This window comes from Chlamydotis macqueenii, chromosome 14 (genome assembly GCF_036417535.1).
Source record: "Chlamydotis macqueenii isolate bChlMac1 chromosome 14, bChlMac1.mat, whole genome shotgun sequence".
NCBI lineage: Eukaryota > Metazoa > Chordata > Aves > Otidiformes > Otididae > Chlamydotis > Chlamydotis macqueenii.
The window spans coordinates 15557426-15572494 of NC_141569.1; the positions used below are offsets into that span (position 1 = coordinate 15557426).

The 15069-nt window shown below is 38.1% G+C and overlaps 2 protein-coding genes across 14 annotated transcripts in view; one reads left to right on the top strand and one right to left on the bottom strand.

Moving 5' to 3' along the window:
• The window catches only part of MAPK9 (mitogen-activated protein kinase 9), a 30767-nt gene extending 20506 nt beyond the window's left edge, over window positions 1-10261 (top strand). For 11 of the 13 annotated variants that reach the window (XM_086759257.1, XM_086759258.1, XM_086759259.1 and 8 more), the window contains 4 exons: window positions 464-588; window positions 1084-1147; window positions 2557-2628; window positions 3192-10261. In XM_086759257.1, the coding sequence (XP_086615383.1) occupies window positions 464-588; window positions 1084-1147; window positions 2557-2628; window positions 3192-3334 (404 nt within the window). In that variant the 3' untranslated portion in view covers window positions 3335-10261. Of the gene's footprint in view, window positions 1-463; window positions 589-1083; window positions 1148-2556; window positions 2634-3186 lie in introns of those variants that run through there. The other 2 variants (XM_086759261.1, XM_086759262.1) reach the window with 2 other exon arrangements.
• A 958-nt stretch (window positions 10262-11219) lies between these two features.
• LOC147598999 (rho GTPase-activating protein 24-like) lies at window positions 11220-14665 on the bottom strand. Its single transcript, XM_086759021.1, has 2 exons — window positions 13698-14665; window positions 11220-12411 (listed from the first exon to the last, which is right to left on the bottom strand). Exons 1-2 carry the CDS (start codon window positions 13946-13948, stop codon window positions 12204-12206), a joined length of 459 nt encoding a protein of 152 aa, XP_086615147.1. The 5' UTR covers window positions 13949-14665; the 3' UTR covers window positions 11220-12203.
• Between the last annotated feature and the right edge of the window lie 404 nt (window positions 14666-15069).

Here is a 15069-nt window from a genome sequence, read left to right on the forward strand (position 1 = left end):
AAAAAAGTCAGTAAAATGCCACTGCAACAATGAGTAGCCAGTTACCGTGCAGTAACACCTTTAAAAGCAAAACTAATTTGATATCACATAAATTAGATCACTACTGTACCAAGATGTATTTTTTTAAAGCTTATAAAAAATGCTTGGTGTGTTTGATGTTCAGTAGTTAGTGCCAAATAAATTGTGAACTGTGTAACAGCAGAACTGTTTAAAGTTGAGGTTGGTTGGTATCAGCTGCAGAGTTTATTTTGGATAATAGCAAAATACCGTTTACACTAAAGAGGCAGACCTAATTTTTAAAAAACAATTATGTAGCTGTACAGGAAAGCTTGGATTTCTGGGCCTGTTTTCGCAGTGAAGTCTGTTACAGTGTATGTCCTGTGTGCCAAGTATTCATTTTTGTGTCAGACGTTAAACTCTGCAACTCTTTTACATGTGTGTTCTTTCCATTTTTACTTTCTAGCCAGCCAAGCTAGAGATTTATTATCAAAAATGCTTGTAGTAGATCCAGACAAGAGAATTTCTGTAGATGAAGCCTTACGTCACCCTTATATTACTGTCTGGTATGATCCAGCTGAAGCAGAAGCTGTAAGTTTGCATTTAAAATAAATTTTCAGATATCAGTTTAATAACTGTGAAGAATACCTTTTGGTTTTAGTCAAGAGCATGCTTTGAACTCATTCCTTGGCTAGCAAAAGCCACACATAAAGCTTTCAGATCAACATTAGGGGCAGAATCACCTGAAGAACAGCTGCTGGAGTGGAGTTGATATGATTTTGAAAGTGATTGTTGCCTATTTGGTGGTAACCTAGGGCTTTTTGAAAAGGGGACTTTCTCTAAGGCCACATAAAGCCTTACAATGAGTTTAATCTTAGTTGGTGCTTTTAAACAGCCTTTCAGTGGGAGGCAGGACTTAAAAGTAAATTCTGGAGCTGTAACGTGAATGTCTTTGAGGTATAGGAAATAGACTGCCAAAGATGAAGATGACAAAATGCTAAAAAATCTGTAATTTTAAGGTTTTTTTTAGCTATGATTGTTTGTGTTAATTTGATGTAGTAGACACACTTCACTTTTTCTTTGTAGCCTCCACCTCAGATCTATGATGCACAATTGGAAGAAAGAGAACATGCGATTGAAGAATGGAAAGGTAAAAAGTGAGCATGACAAATGACACCAGTTGTAATAACTGGTATTGTTAATGTGTGGCTTGCAGTACATGTGTGCCAGACTGTGTAACTGACTGGAACCCACTGTTCCAATTACGCAGTACTGCTGGTGGCAATAAATATATATACACGTACACATGCATGTATGTGTATGTGTGTATATACATGTAACATTCTGAAGTCTGTTCAACAAAATGCTGCAGTTTTCTTTTCTTTTTTCCTTCCCTTCCTCTGAGCATTTTATTATTAAATGTTTGTAATCTCAGTGGGTTATTTCCTGATAGAAAATTCATTGAAAGAGCAACATGTGCCTCTGCTCAGTGTGTGTTGTTGAAACCATATCTCTTGACAATATTTACTACTGCATTTGTTCTAGAGGTCTTAAATAGCAGAATAGTTCTTTGGTGTTTTTTTACCTTTCGTCATTGCTTATTTATTGACTAAATAGGTTAAGCTGTTGGCTTAAAATAATAAACAGCGTGGTGGTGTTGAAATCAATTATACCTTATAGTTCTGGTCAAAAACATGAAGTGGTGAGGCAGTTCACAGTTTACACATCCACCATCAGAGGACCAATGGAGATAGATATCTTTGCTTAGTACTTTGGAAGTTGCTTGCTATTGTAAAATAGCTTTATAAATTTCAGGTATTGATTCTGGTTTATATATATTTTCTTTAGGGCTTGCCTGCACAGGTACACTTTAAATTATTTTGGACTAATGCAAGGCAGAAAATTAAAATGCATCAGTTAAATCTAACTGAATCCATTTGTAAATGTTGTTACTTAAAATTAAAGAGGTCTTAATCTATTTAAATATTGTTACTCTTAGTTACATTAAGGCTCCCAAGCTACTGTGAGTTGACTGAAGGTATAATTTACAGTGTACCTGATGCTCTGCAGCAGTAGTAATCCTTTTGCTCTGGAAGGGGCTGAAGTAGGCCATCAGAACTGTCCTACAGACATAGGAAACAGAGTAATGGGTGCTCCTTTAAAGTTACAGATCTGATTTTTGTTGTTGTTGTTCAGGTGCCTGTGTCTTAAATCATCCTTGATTAGTAAATGAGGGTTTTCATGCATGAAGTTTTGGAATGAGATAGTTGTTATTTTTAAAAGGACAACTATTCTATTTATAAAATATATGTTTGGTACATGCTTAGTGTCTTTCTGTGATGCATAAAGAAAATCTGTAGAACTCTTTAATCTTTGCCTATGGCAAAGATTGAAAAAAGGCAAAAAAAAAAAAAAAAAGCACCTGTACAATTGTACTTCCAGGCTGACCCTTAACTATTTCTTTGTAACTTTACACATATGTGAATTATATACAAATATGCAGTATCTTACATTTTTTTTCTATCTCTTCTCTGATTCCTCCTGCCCTTCTCTTTTAAGAATTAATATACAAAGAAGTAATGGATTGGGAAGAAAGGAGCAAGAATGGTGTGGTAAAAGATCAGCCCTCAGGTTAGTCATTGTTTCAGTAGTTCTCCTGTAACTATGATACACAGTGCTGATCTGTTGCACTAGCGAATGAGGAAATCCCACTTAATAATCCAGGTAGGTAAAAGTTTTGTTGTTCAAGAATTGATTCTGATCAGCCTTTGGACATCTGTGGGTAGTAGTTTTTCGTTGTTATGGAGTAAGTTGTAGGAGAACTTAAGAAGTCTTGTGTGTCCAACACCTTGAGCTGTATTTATTAGGTTACTTGATACTCAGGTGACTATTCGCTGCCCTTCCTTCCAGGAGAGGGAGAAAAATAAAATTCTCCTCTTGATGTTCACCTTGGGTTTTGACTGCTGTGGAACTCTAGTGCTTGCTTTTCTACTGTTTATTAATTTCTTTATTTTTGAAGGATTTATGTTGGATTTACAGTTGGACTAGATGATCTTATAGGTCCCATCCAACCATGTGATTCTATGATGATTCTGTGTGGGGAAAGTGGTGCTCCAGAGGCTAGAGGTATGGTTATTTGTACCTGCAATATTGTCTTGCCTCAGATTTTATTATGTTTGGTTTACTTAGCACAGATGCAGCAGTGAATAGCAACACCAGTCCTTCACAGTCATCATCTATCAATGACATTTCATCCATGTCAACAGAGCAAACATTGGCCTCAGATACAGACAGCAGCCTCGATGCCTTGACAGGACCCCTTGAAGGATGTCGATGATCAGCCAGGATTGCAGACTTGACTTTGGAAAAGAACTCTTGCTTCCATTGGGCCTGAATTGCTTGTAAGTTAATGGAACCAAGTAGAAAAACTCCATGTTCTGCATGTTCTGCTAAAGTAATGCCTGGTTTTTTTACTCAGTTGTTATGAAATTGCCTGCTTAGTGTTGTAGAATGAAAGCAAATCAATGTCTAAAGAACAATGACAAAAAAAAAATTTAGACACTATTATAGGCTTTTCTTTGTTTCAGCCTATTTCAGGTGAGCAGTTATAATAGACTTCTAGTCAATAACTCCTCTTAAGTAGGTTCATGAATCTTCAGTTCCAACTGGCAGGCTTCTGTGACACAATGGTTGTTTACATTTTAGTACAGTATTGCTCATAAGTAAGTTTTTTGAATGTATAGTCTCTATGAAGTTTGTTTTAATGTGACTGTGGCAGTTTGCTTTATTTAACGACTGGAGTGTTTATGTAAGTGTGAATTCACACATTGAATGCTCTCAGTACTATGTCTAAAGGGCAGTTATTCCTCCACATAGCACTTTTTTTTATTGAGTCCCTTCTATCTTCACTTTCCAACAATTCTGTCTTCTTGTAGAAGAGATAAATGTGAAGTTTAAAGAATATAGCTGTTACTTTGTATTTCACCTATGAGTATGTGTCTCTAACTTTTTCAGTTTTTTTAAATGTGGATGGAAGATACAGTGGCTTGATTAAATCTTAAGGAAGGATGAGTGACTTAACTGTGAAGCAGTGCCTGTTTAGAAGAGGAGAGAGTGCTAAAATGTACATTTTCTAGTTTGTGATGCTGGTCCTTTAACAAAAACAAACGGAAAAGGAAGTTGTGTCTGTGATGCTCTTCATTCACTGCAAACTCTGGTAAAAGGAGAGATGAATTGAAGCGACTTGCAGCCTCAAAAAGAGCTGTATAAGTGTTTTCCATTTTTTTAATGGGTCCATTCTATCTAGCAAGTAATTAAGAAAATAAAAATAGAGTAGTTTTGAGTCACTTATAAATTAAGTATTTAGTTAACAGAGCTCAGCTCTATTCCTGCATTAGGAAAACCTCTCTATTTATACGGGGGGAGGAAAGTATATTTAATACATATTTTTCTAAATACAGCATCACAGAAGAAGAGGAGATTATTTACTGTTTCCATACAGGCTTATCAATACAATTTTCAGAATCAGGTAATAAAAACATTGCCTGTTAGAGTGCACAATATGTTGAATTAGAAAATGCATTTGCAGTAGAGGAGGGCTTTGTACTACCCACTTGTGAATTTGTGCACGTTCACTTTGGAGTGCACAGGTGTGAAATTTTGCTCAAGGATCTTGTGTGTGTGTGTGTGCGCATGCATGTGAGATTAAACTATATAACTAGCAGAGTAATAGAGATGTACAAGATGAGGTAAACCACCACTTAAGGGCACTGTATTTAGCTGTTGATCCAGATACTCTTGACTTGAATATATAAATAGAGCTTATAAAATAGACTGGCCTAGCCAGCCACTGCATTACTGACATATTTCTCTTGTAAAAGAAACTTGTCCGTTGTTCCTGACCTTATGATTAGAAAAGCAGCAATTTCCCTTTATGCAAACATTGCTTTTATGTTAAAATTGTACCCCTTTTTAATAGCTTCATTTGCTGTAGCAAAAATATTAAGGTTTTACTGTCCTAGAAGGTTAAAAAAAAAAAAATTAAAAATAACAAAGTGCTTAGTGTGATGTTAACTTTATTGTCACCTGGAATCTTGTATTTTTAGAATTTTCTTTAATTAAATTGTAGGACATTTGGCCTTGGATTTTTACTTCTTGGTTGGTTTTAAACCTATGGATACACTGTCAGTATCCAAAGATAAATTAAGGTATGTGAAATATTTTTGTCACTGGAAAAAAAAAAGTTTTTAAATACTTATTTACGATATAGCAGGACAGTATAGGTGGCTGTTCTTTTGCATTTTTGTGTAAGTTAAAATTACTGAAGACATCTATTGAAAATGAACATTAGTGATTCAGTATTTCATTTGTCATGATTTTTTTAAAAATCTCTTTCAACTGAAGTTGCACTGTGCTATATTCATTTTATCAGTTACTGCATTAGAAGAAAACACAACAAAAATTATTTTCATGTGTTTTGGATATTCGCAGAGTTTAGTTTTTCCTATTGGACTTGAGGTGCTCAGAACAAAGGGGAGTAGGACCAGATGACCTCCAGGTCTCTTCCAACCTAAATTATTCTGTTTCTCCAATTGTCTCTTAATGTTTTTTTAACACAACTGCCCTATTTCCATGATTTGAACTGGTATCTGAGCATCTCCTAGTACGTACTGTTAGCTTGAACGTGTACTCTTGGAACAAAAAACTCCCTGAGATTAACTGAGCTTATTTGTGAACCTTGTTGTAGGAAAAGCTGTCTCATACCTTATTTGTTTAATGTCGTCTTGCTGTGGCATATATTGAAGCTTCAGATTTTTACAGAAATGTTGCTGCCTTTGGAGCCTGCATGCAATGTCTGTGAATATTGTGGATTTTGATTCCAGTATAATTCAAAACCAAATTGCTGATAAACTGAATGAACATGGATCTCAAAGGCACGTATGCAGATTCTGTTCAGAAATATGCATGCAGATAGATGTATGCTGAGGTTCCCATGCTGTTTCAGTGTGCACATACATACTGTAAATGCACTGCATGCAGATTACACATGCGTAGTTGTAGTCCTGACTGCAGATAAAGTTCAGTGCCACGTTTGCGAAATGGTCATCAATGCTGTGAGAACCTCATCATTGATGGAGAACAAAATGCACATGTAACTTGACAGGGGTTTAAAATTTTAGAGAGGTTGGTGTGCAATATAATCACTTTTATTCCTAATACTAAAATCATGTATGTAAACTGATGCAATTGACCATTTTTTTTTTTGCACTTTGGCATTTATAAATATTTATATGTATTTAAAGATTAAGAATACGTGAGTGTGTTACATATACATATATATTAAAAAACCTGCTCAATTTTGTAAACGTGTTACTTTTTCTTTGAGAGACTTTGTATAGTGTTAACACTACTGCAGTATACATAAACAATTTATGAAATATGACTAAAAATAAGTGGTGGTCAGCATAGATACAATCTGTAATCGTAACTGCTCACCTGAAAAAGGGAAGGATCTGTGGCTATCAATCAGACTATTTACCAGAAACATCATTTTAAATAGATGAACACTGAGTAGCTGAATGGCATTGCAGAAATGGAGTATGTTTCAAACAGTTCATTTCATCTGTGCTCATATCATTTTTCCTCAAAAAACAAAACCAAAACTTAGAGAAGCTTGGTGTTTTGAAATCTGGATAAGCAGCCTGTGAGTATGCTTTGAGGAAATACTGTGATATGACAAATCTAGTTTTTATTGAACAAAAAAAAACCCGAGAAATGAATGTCAAAATTAAGGCTTTGTCTGCATCAATCATACAAAATAAACTAGTCTAATGAGGGGAAACTAGTGTTTGCAAACAGCCTCTCAAGTGTTGTAATGTTTCCAGTAAGGGCTTGCATTTCTTTGTCAAAATAACTCAGCCTTAACTAGACATGAATGAGTTGGTTGGTGAGTTTCAAAAACTGTTAGGAACCAGAGGGCTTTTGAGGTTCTCCTTGCCTATGTTAAGTCCTAACAGAGCATATTTAAATTAATTTTTAAAAAAAGATTCCATATGTTTAACTTTTCTTTCCTAAAGGAAGGACCTTAAATACTAAATCAGTTTCCCTTTTAGATCTGATTGTATTTGGCTTAAAATTGTAATTTTATGAATGAAGTAGGATTTGGACGTTAAAAATACAGCTGACGTACTGAATCTCCAGAATCTGAGTGGATGACCCTTCTTTTGGCAGAAGTGCAGTCCTCTGGTTTGGTGTGCACTGGAAGTTCAGGTGTTAAAGTGCAGACAAATCTTTACGGAATATAATGCCGTTTTGGAGTACGGGTTCAGTCTTGCGGCAATACAGTTTGTGTGGAGTGTTCCGTTGGAATTGTCACACTTGAAATGGAAGTACTTCAGGCGTGGTGTGGGGTAAATGCTGAACAGCCTTTGTCTGTATATTCTGCATATGTCATGTGGATTCTATCAGGGCTTGATGCTAAAGTTAGTGGTACCGTATACTGGGAACCAAATTCTTTCCTGGGATGTGTATTGTGTAATTCCTGCTCAAAACTGGTTTTGATCGAGGGACACCCGCACCCAGATGCAGAATTTGGACTTGAGTTCCTATGGATTAATCTAGTGATTTCTTTGCTTTTCCAGAGTGTCTTTGATTATTTTTTTAACATGTTGAAATATGACAGAAAAAGTGTATCTGGCTCATTATTTTACATATATTTTAGATTGTCTATTACATGGGTGATAGCAATGTTCTAAAAGCTTATTATACAACTTCTCAATTCAGTTTTATTTTTTGCCCACTCTGCATGCTAAAAATGTCTGGAGCTAACCAAATGTTTTAAGTGAACCATCTTTTCTCATATTAGCCTTGGAGGAAAGCGAAGAGAGAACCATCATTTCTGTTTGTGTTCTATAAAATGATTATTTTTGTAGCTAAAATTTTAGTTGTTGGATTTCAATCCCACAGTGTTGCTTTGTGGATATTAATTTACCTGGGTCCGCTATTTCAAACAGTGTATGTATAACAAATCCAGTATAAATTAAAGTAATAAAATGCACTATTCTGCAATTTGTTATGGAAAATATGGCAAATTATTTTGGTCCAACCATTCAAAACAAAATAGAGAAAATACATTTAACTATTTAAGGTTTTATTTCTTGATGCTGCTGCTTATTTTTTGAAAAGGTGCTTGCAGTTTTGCACAAAAGAAATCAACTTTATTAATTGCTGGGTTTGAAGCACTTTAGGATTCTTCTAAATACAACCAGTATATGGTGTAAAAGGAATGACAAAAATGTTTAATGTGTTTAAATTTTGGTTGCAATCTTTGCTGTTCTTATAGATTTGATCAGCATGTTCCTTTTAAATATAAACCTGTTTTCAGAGATTGGAAATTAGAAAATTTTTTATGGGCTGAAGTTTAACCACATAGTAAGAGATCGTTTGAGAAACATTCTGTACTCAGATGCCTCTAGGGTGGCTTGAATAGCAATGTGACTACCTAGCTGTCTGTTACGTAAAGATACAGCAACGTTTGTTCCTATAGCAAGGTCAGCTAGCTATGAACACTAGGATTATTTTTCTAAAACAAAAAAAAAAATTATTAACTTTTGGCTACATGTCATAAGGTAGTTGTGTATGCTGTGGTAAGGCCAGAACATCTGCTTATTGGGCCTTCGCTGCCGTAGATGCTCTGTGAGTACCACAGGAAGACGCTGTCCCTGCTCGGAAATACGAGTCCAAAATGCTCAGGCTTTCTCCAGTATGCTTAGGCAAGTCTTTGGTTCCCAGGGTGGGTCTGTAGTTCAGCACTCCAGAGATTCATAGGATAACAAAAGCAGAGGAGAAGGTAATTGGGTAAGAACGGTTTAATGTTCACGACCTGAAGCAGTAGTCACGTTTGTTACTGACAACAAAGCTGATTTAATACCCGTGAGCGTATGCTATTGTATTGTCTTCTAATGGGGAAAAACTTTTTTGAAAAACCAAGTGTGTCACTACCTTTTCTATGAATTCAGATGCTTAAATTGGTGCTAATTTTTTAAAAGAAAATGTAACAGATGGTTAGCAGTGTATTTCTCTGTTTTTGATACCTATATTTTCTTAAATGGTAGCAAGCCAAACTTTATAAAATGACTAATGTGCATTTTCAGCTTCATCAGATTCCCAGATTTTCCTAAAGTAAAATGTTTAAATTTCCATGGTAGTTACTGCTTCTTTGGAGCTATTGCTTTCGTGTGTTTTATACACTGATAAAATGAACACAATTAGAAAAGATAGCAATACGTAAGTGTCCCTTCCTTTAAACTACGTGACATGTTGGGTTCCCCAGATGGTTTTAGCAGTTTACTGTAGTCAACATGCCTAATTCCGAGCAAATCAGATACCTGTGTGCAGTTAGCTCTCTACAGTGAAGCCTTAGATGGTCATTAAGATAATATATGATGATTATGCAAACTTTTGTCTATTTTAAGGAGGGAATAATAAATAGAAATAATTGTTTTCGTACAAATTCAGATGTTAATTACAGATGATGTATTCTACAGTGTACTCCAGAACACATGCTATTAAAGAGCATAATAGGCTCCTCGAGTGATTTGTTATGAAATGCAGTTTTATCTAATGACTCAAAACACACCCCCTCCAAAATTAGTTCTTGGAGAAGTTATTCTGAAATGCCTTCAAGTTGTAACTCCCGTCAGAATGCGCTGTACGTCTTTTTTCGGCCCCCTTTCCCACCTCCTCTTTACCAAACGTCGCCAAAAGTAGCATCAAGCCCTATCACTTGTTACAGTGTTCTGATTTTATGGCCTTAATATTAGATATAGTATGGTATATAATTTCAGAAGAAAGATGTGCTTTGAAGTCTAATTATATAGATACATGTGGCCTCTTCTGCCTATGAAATTAGGCTTTGATTGTCGTATCTCATTCTTGATGCTTGTGCAATAGGAACATGTTCCTTTCAATGCAGTGGCTATTTTGTCTGATGCTGGACTTTGTTTTCAGGATGAGTATAAAGTTTTTTGGTTTTGGGGTTTTTTTTTTTTTTATGGACAGCAGTCATGCTTCCTTGTTTTTATGGATTGATTTTCTTTAAGGAAACTAGAATTTATAGTAAGGAAAACTGTCAATAACTAGTTCTGAAGTTCTGGTTAAAGCCTTGTTCTAAAGCTTTTTGGTTTTTTTTTTCCTCCAAAAACCTTATAATAAAACAGTACTAAAGCCACTGTAAAATTACAAATAAATATGTATACTTAAAAGATTTGAGCAGTCTGTCTTATTTACTGTAGCAATGGGTTTTCTTCTTGATTCTTCTTGTGTTGAAATGGAATGGGTTTTGTAACCAAAATGATGTATGCTCTCAGTTGTCTTAAAACAAAGTTTCAGTTACCACTTTAGCTTCAAGTTAACCAAAAAGTAAGTATGGGCATGAAAAATGAATTAAGAACATCTTTAAGAGATTGGAGCTGCTTTCTCCTGATCAACTGGAATGTTTGGACACATTAACAGCATTTGGTTTTACTGCCAAGCATATTTTGAAATTTGTTTGTTTGTTTTTTAAATTGCAGGCACTTGCCTAATAATTGTGACAGATCTGTGTTCCCATCCATGTGCTTAAACAATATTGTACTGAGATTGTCAGACTTCCTTGCAGGTTTCAGATAAGCTGCTGGCTATATGTGTGTGTGTAAGTACACATATCAAAGGACTCTGGAAGAATTTTCTCAGTTTGAGCGCCTTGTGCTTTCATTTTGTTCTCACTGAGTAAGGCAGAGGTACAGCTATCTTGAAAAATTAATTCCATTGTACCTATTTTGAGGAAGAGGTAAGTATTCTTGCAGATGGTGATGAGATTTCCAGGCACTTTGCAATCTGTCTGCTCTAACTTGGGGGAAAGTGAAGCAAAACTTAGCTGCTGCTTTGATCTGATTGCGTTTAAGGTTTTTGTGAAGATTTTCGAATTGTTTTTAATGAAGCAGGGATGCCCAGCCGATCCAAAAGCTCCCCTGTATTTTATGGTAGGATGTTTTTCAGGTTGCTGCTTCAGCTACAGAGGAAGAATAGGGGAGGGCTGCTTCACTCCATGAACCTTGTGGGATGAGACTGGTGGGTTTGATTCACTCATATTTGATCTTGAAATTAGCTGCTTGCTCTTCTCTGGGGAAGAAGAAAAACATCTGTGCAATTTCTGCTTACACATCATGAGCTGTTTTATGGAGATACTGAGTTACCAATTAGATGGTCACTGTTACATTTAATTTTGCTGAAGAGCAAATAACAAACCACGTTTTTCTCGTATAAAGTATAACTTTGAATTCAGTACAGATTTAAGTATACAGATGCCATTGGTCATATTAAAATTTCTTCTGCAGTGGGTTAAAAGAACAGCGGTTATTTTATTGATATTTATACGTTAATGCTGGTATCAAAATAGTTAACGCATTCCTTGTGTGGAGAGAGGTAGCTCTGAAGAGATGTGAGAGAAGGAGCCTGCCAGTGAGGATTTTAAGACTAGTATGTTCTTACGGGAGTCCTGTAGGGAGGCCACTTACAATCCAGGGGAGCAAATGGGCGTTGTAAGAGACCTCCTCCTCCTTGAATGAGTATCCCTTCAGGGAGAGGACAAGAACTGCGCAGCTCTGGATCCCAGGCACGGGTGAGCGCTGGTGGGAGCTACAGGGAGATGTGTGTGGTCTCGGTGCGTTTCTGTGTTTGTCTCTAACTGAAACAGCTGACTTTGGGACGCAGGTATGAGCTCAGCACTCTTAAAGCCCATGAAATACCTATGGGACCTCTGGGGTGGCTGCTAAAGCACTCCAGCAGGCATGACATCTCTTGATAAAAACCACTCGGCCCCTTCAGCATTTAGTGCACCATTACAAGACTGGAGGCTAGCCAAAAAATACCAGGGTGCTTCCCCTGCGTGCTGCATAGGCTGGCTTGGGAGCTGGTAGCGTGAGGTGCCTGAAAGGGTTTTCCAGTGGTAAGGGAAAGCATTCCTGGCATTAGCAGGGTGGTGCAGAGCTCCCGGAGCTCAGGGATCCCAGCAGGTTTGTACCCACTGCTCACTCCATAACTGACAGCCTAGTTCTTGGTGTGGGATTTCATATTTCACCTCTGAAATGGGAGTATGCACCGAAATCGGGATGTGGCCTTTCTCTCTCCTACAGTTCAGCACAATTTCAAACTGAGCACACTCCTGCTTATTTCCATCTGTTAATTTCCCCAAAAGTTTCAAAAAACTCTTCCATTTCTTTTTGGAGCATTTCATTTCTTCTCTCTGCATCTTCCTTTGCTCTCTCTGCGTTTTGCATTCTCATCTCCACGAGACTGCACCGCTTACGCTGCTGTCCCAGCTCTGAGTGCATGTCCTTGATCTCCGACTGCAGCGCTCTGTTCCGCTGCTCCAGGCTGTTGCGAAGACAGACATTGTAAATCATAGCATTTTTCCCCATTTCTTAATAAATCTATAGGCTTTTTTTAATGCTAGCCTTTTTTAACATACATTCCTATAAACACAAGTATTGGCATCCCCAATAGTTTTCCAGTTCATGGTGTTAATATATTAAAATAAAAAGCTGCCTTTTTTAGTTATCCTAATTTACAGTGAACGTAAGTAACCATATGGCCAAAGGAGTCAGTTTTGATATTGGTTTGGGTTTTTTTTTGGGATGAAATACTACAGTAGTCTAATAGCAAATGGCAATGCAACATATTTTAGGAAACACTGAGGATTCTGCTTATATTGCAGGTCCCTTGAACTGCAAGGGAAAACATACACAGAATACAGCAGAGATTAAAAAAAACACAAACAAACAAAAAGAAACCAAACAAAACAAACAAAACCAAACCAACGAACAAAACCAAACAAAAAAAAAAAAACCCAAACAAACTAAAAACCTAGGAACAGTTACTTTACTAGGAAGAAATTGATGAATACTTCAAGAAATTAAAGACCAAATGGGTTTTTTTCCTTACATGATGTTCAAGGCAAAGTGTAATTCAACATTACCCACTTGCCATCTGTTGCTGTGGTGTGTGTTGAGGTATTTTATGTCAATTCACATTACATACTTGTAACTTATAACTAATTAACAATATTATATTTAAAATGTTCATTCCTTTTAACTACACAATAGAAAAGCAGCACTATTTGGAAAGTAGAGCCTGGAAATGTTTCTTCTTTTTTTTTTTTTTTTTCCTTTGGCAACAAGCTATGGCTAAATCTCCATTCAATTTCTAATCTTAGAAATTGGGAAAAGACTTATGAGCACTTTTCCTCTGAGTTGTTAAAATTCATGATTTGCAATTTATAAAGAATAATGACTTACTGCTAGTGCTACCGAGAAGCCCATGCATTTTTCCCTAGGGAAATGCTTAATATTGGATTAAGACAAAATAGAAAATAGACCATAGACCAGAGGCTTTTCAAGAGCTCTGCACAGCCCTGCAAAAAAAATCTTATGGATGCTCTGGAGTTCCTCAAGCACTTGACATGAGAATTAATTCAGATAACTGAATAATTGGTAACCTCACCCTGTAGCACCAGACCCTGGTGACATTCGCAGTGGCACGTGGAGGCATCGGCTGCAGCACCAGCCACGGTCCCTGCTCACAGACAAGGACCCTGCAGTGGTTGCATACAGGAGGAAGAGATGCCTTCCCTCAGAGCCCCAGTAGTTTTAAAAATACTTTACCTTGCAATTTTAGACTCATACTCTGCCTTCTGCCTGGACATCAGCAGCCTCAGGCTTGCCAGGCGGTGCTGCGCGGCGGTTGCGTTTGCTGGCAGGTCACCGGAGGAAGCAAAGCTGCCGCTGTGCGCTGGGATGTGGCCTGTGTTTCCCTCGTCCCCTAAAACATGACTTACAGCTGTGTTGGTTTCTTGGGAGTCTTCTGGGTGGCCAAGCCTTGTCAAATGTCTTGAAGGAGGGTTTTCCTCAAACATGGTTCAGCAGCAGGAGCCTGCTCGGCGGGCCCAGCCAGCGCCACCCGTGCCCTCCGGGCACTGGCGAAGCCTCAATGCCTTTGCTGTTCTAGAGGAGACCTTGTTTGCGGGTCTGTCTCGCTCTGCCTTGTCCCAGGCTGTGAGAGTTTTCTTCCTCCCCACAGCTGCTTGAAGCTTTTTGAAATACTTGGAAACAGTCCATTTTGCTGGAGCCTGGATCTTGTTTCAGGCTCCAGCTTTGCTTTCTGTACGCAGCGGGTCGAAGTCTGGAGCTGCTGCGCCCGCCTGCCGCCCGCTCGCCTTTATCCTCATGGGTGGTTTATGCGTCTCCAGGAACTGCTCCTGCTTTCCTACCCTCTGTCCCTTTGGTGTGCTTTGTCTGGCATCGCTGGGAGGCCCGTTTGATAGCTGTCCACCCTTGACTGGTTTCATTCCCGGCCTGGGGAGGTGAATTCTGCGGCGCAGGAGGAGCAGGGTCCCTGCTTTGCAGGCCGCAAGGACAGGGCTCCTTGTGCTCCCCTTCGCGCGCCTTAGAAAAGAGATGCGTTACGTCTGGTTTGGCCGCACTGTATCTGGTTGGGCAGGTGTGAGAAAAATTGCATGAATGTGAAATGGCTCGCTGTGCCGCCTCGTCCCGCTGCGTCCGCTTCGGAGAGAGCAAATCGGGTGGCACGAGCAAGGGCGGCTGGCTCCTCCGTCACGAAGTCTCAAGGACGAGAAGCTGGAGGTTAAGGAAAAACAGGCCACTTGTCAGTTATATTCCAGTTTCTCTTGGAAAAACTATTTGATGTGAGTAAATGTGGAGTGTTTATTTTAGCAGCCTGTTCTCACGAGAGAACCGAGCACAGTACAGAAATAACTTGATTATAAAAAAGGAAGAGCAAAATACGCATGCAGTTTAAATGCATATCTCAAAAATAACAGAGATGGTTTAAAATAATCTGGAAAATTGTTTCCTCTCCCTGACCCCCACCTCTTCAGTCTCTTGGTTCAAGAAGTGACAATGGGCTGGTTTAAGGGCTGTTGGATTTCTGGAAGTGTTTTGCTGATCTCCTTTGTGAAAACTCCTGGTTTTCGCTCTGCACACCTGACAAGGCTGTGATGGGTTCCTGGTTGAAGTT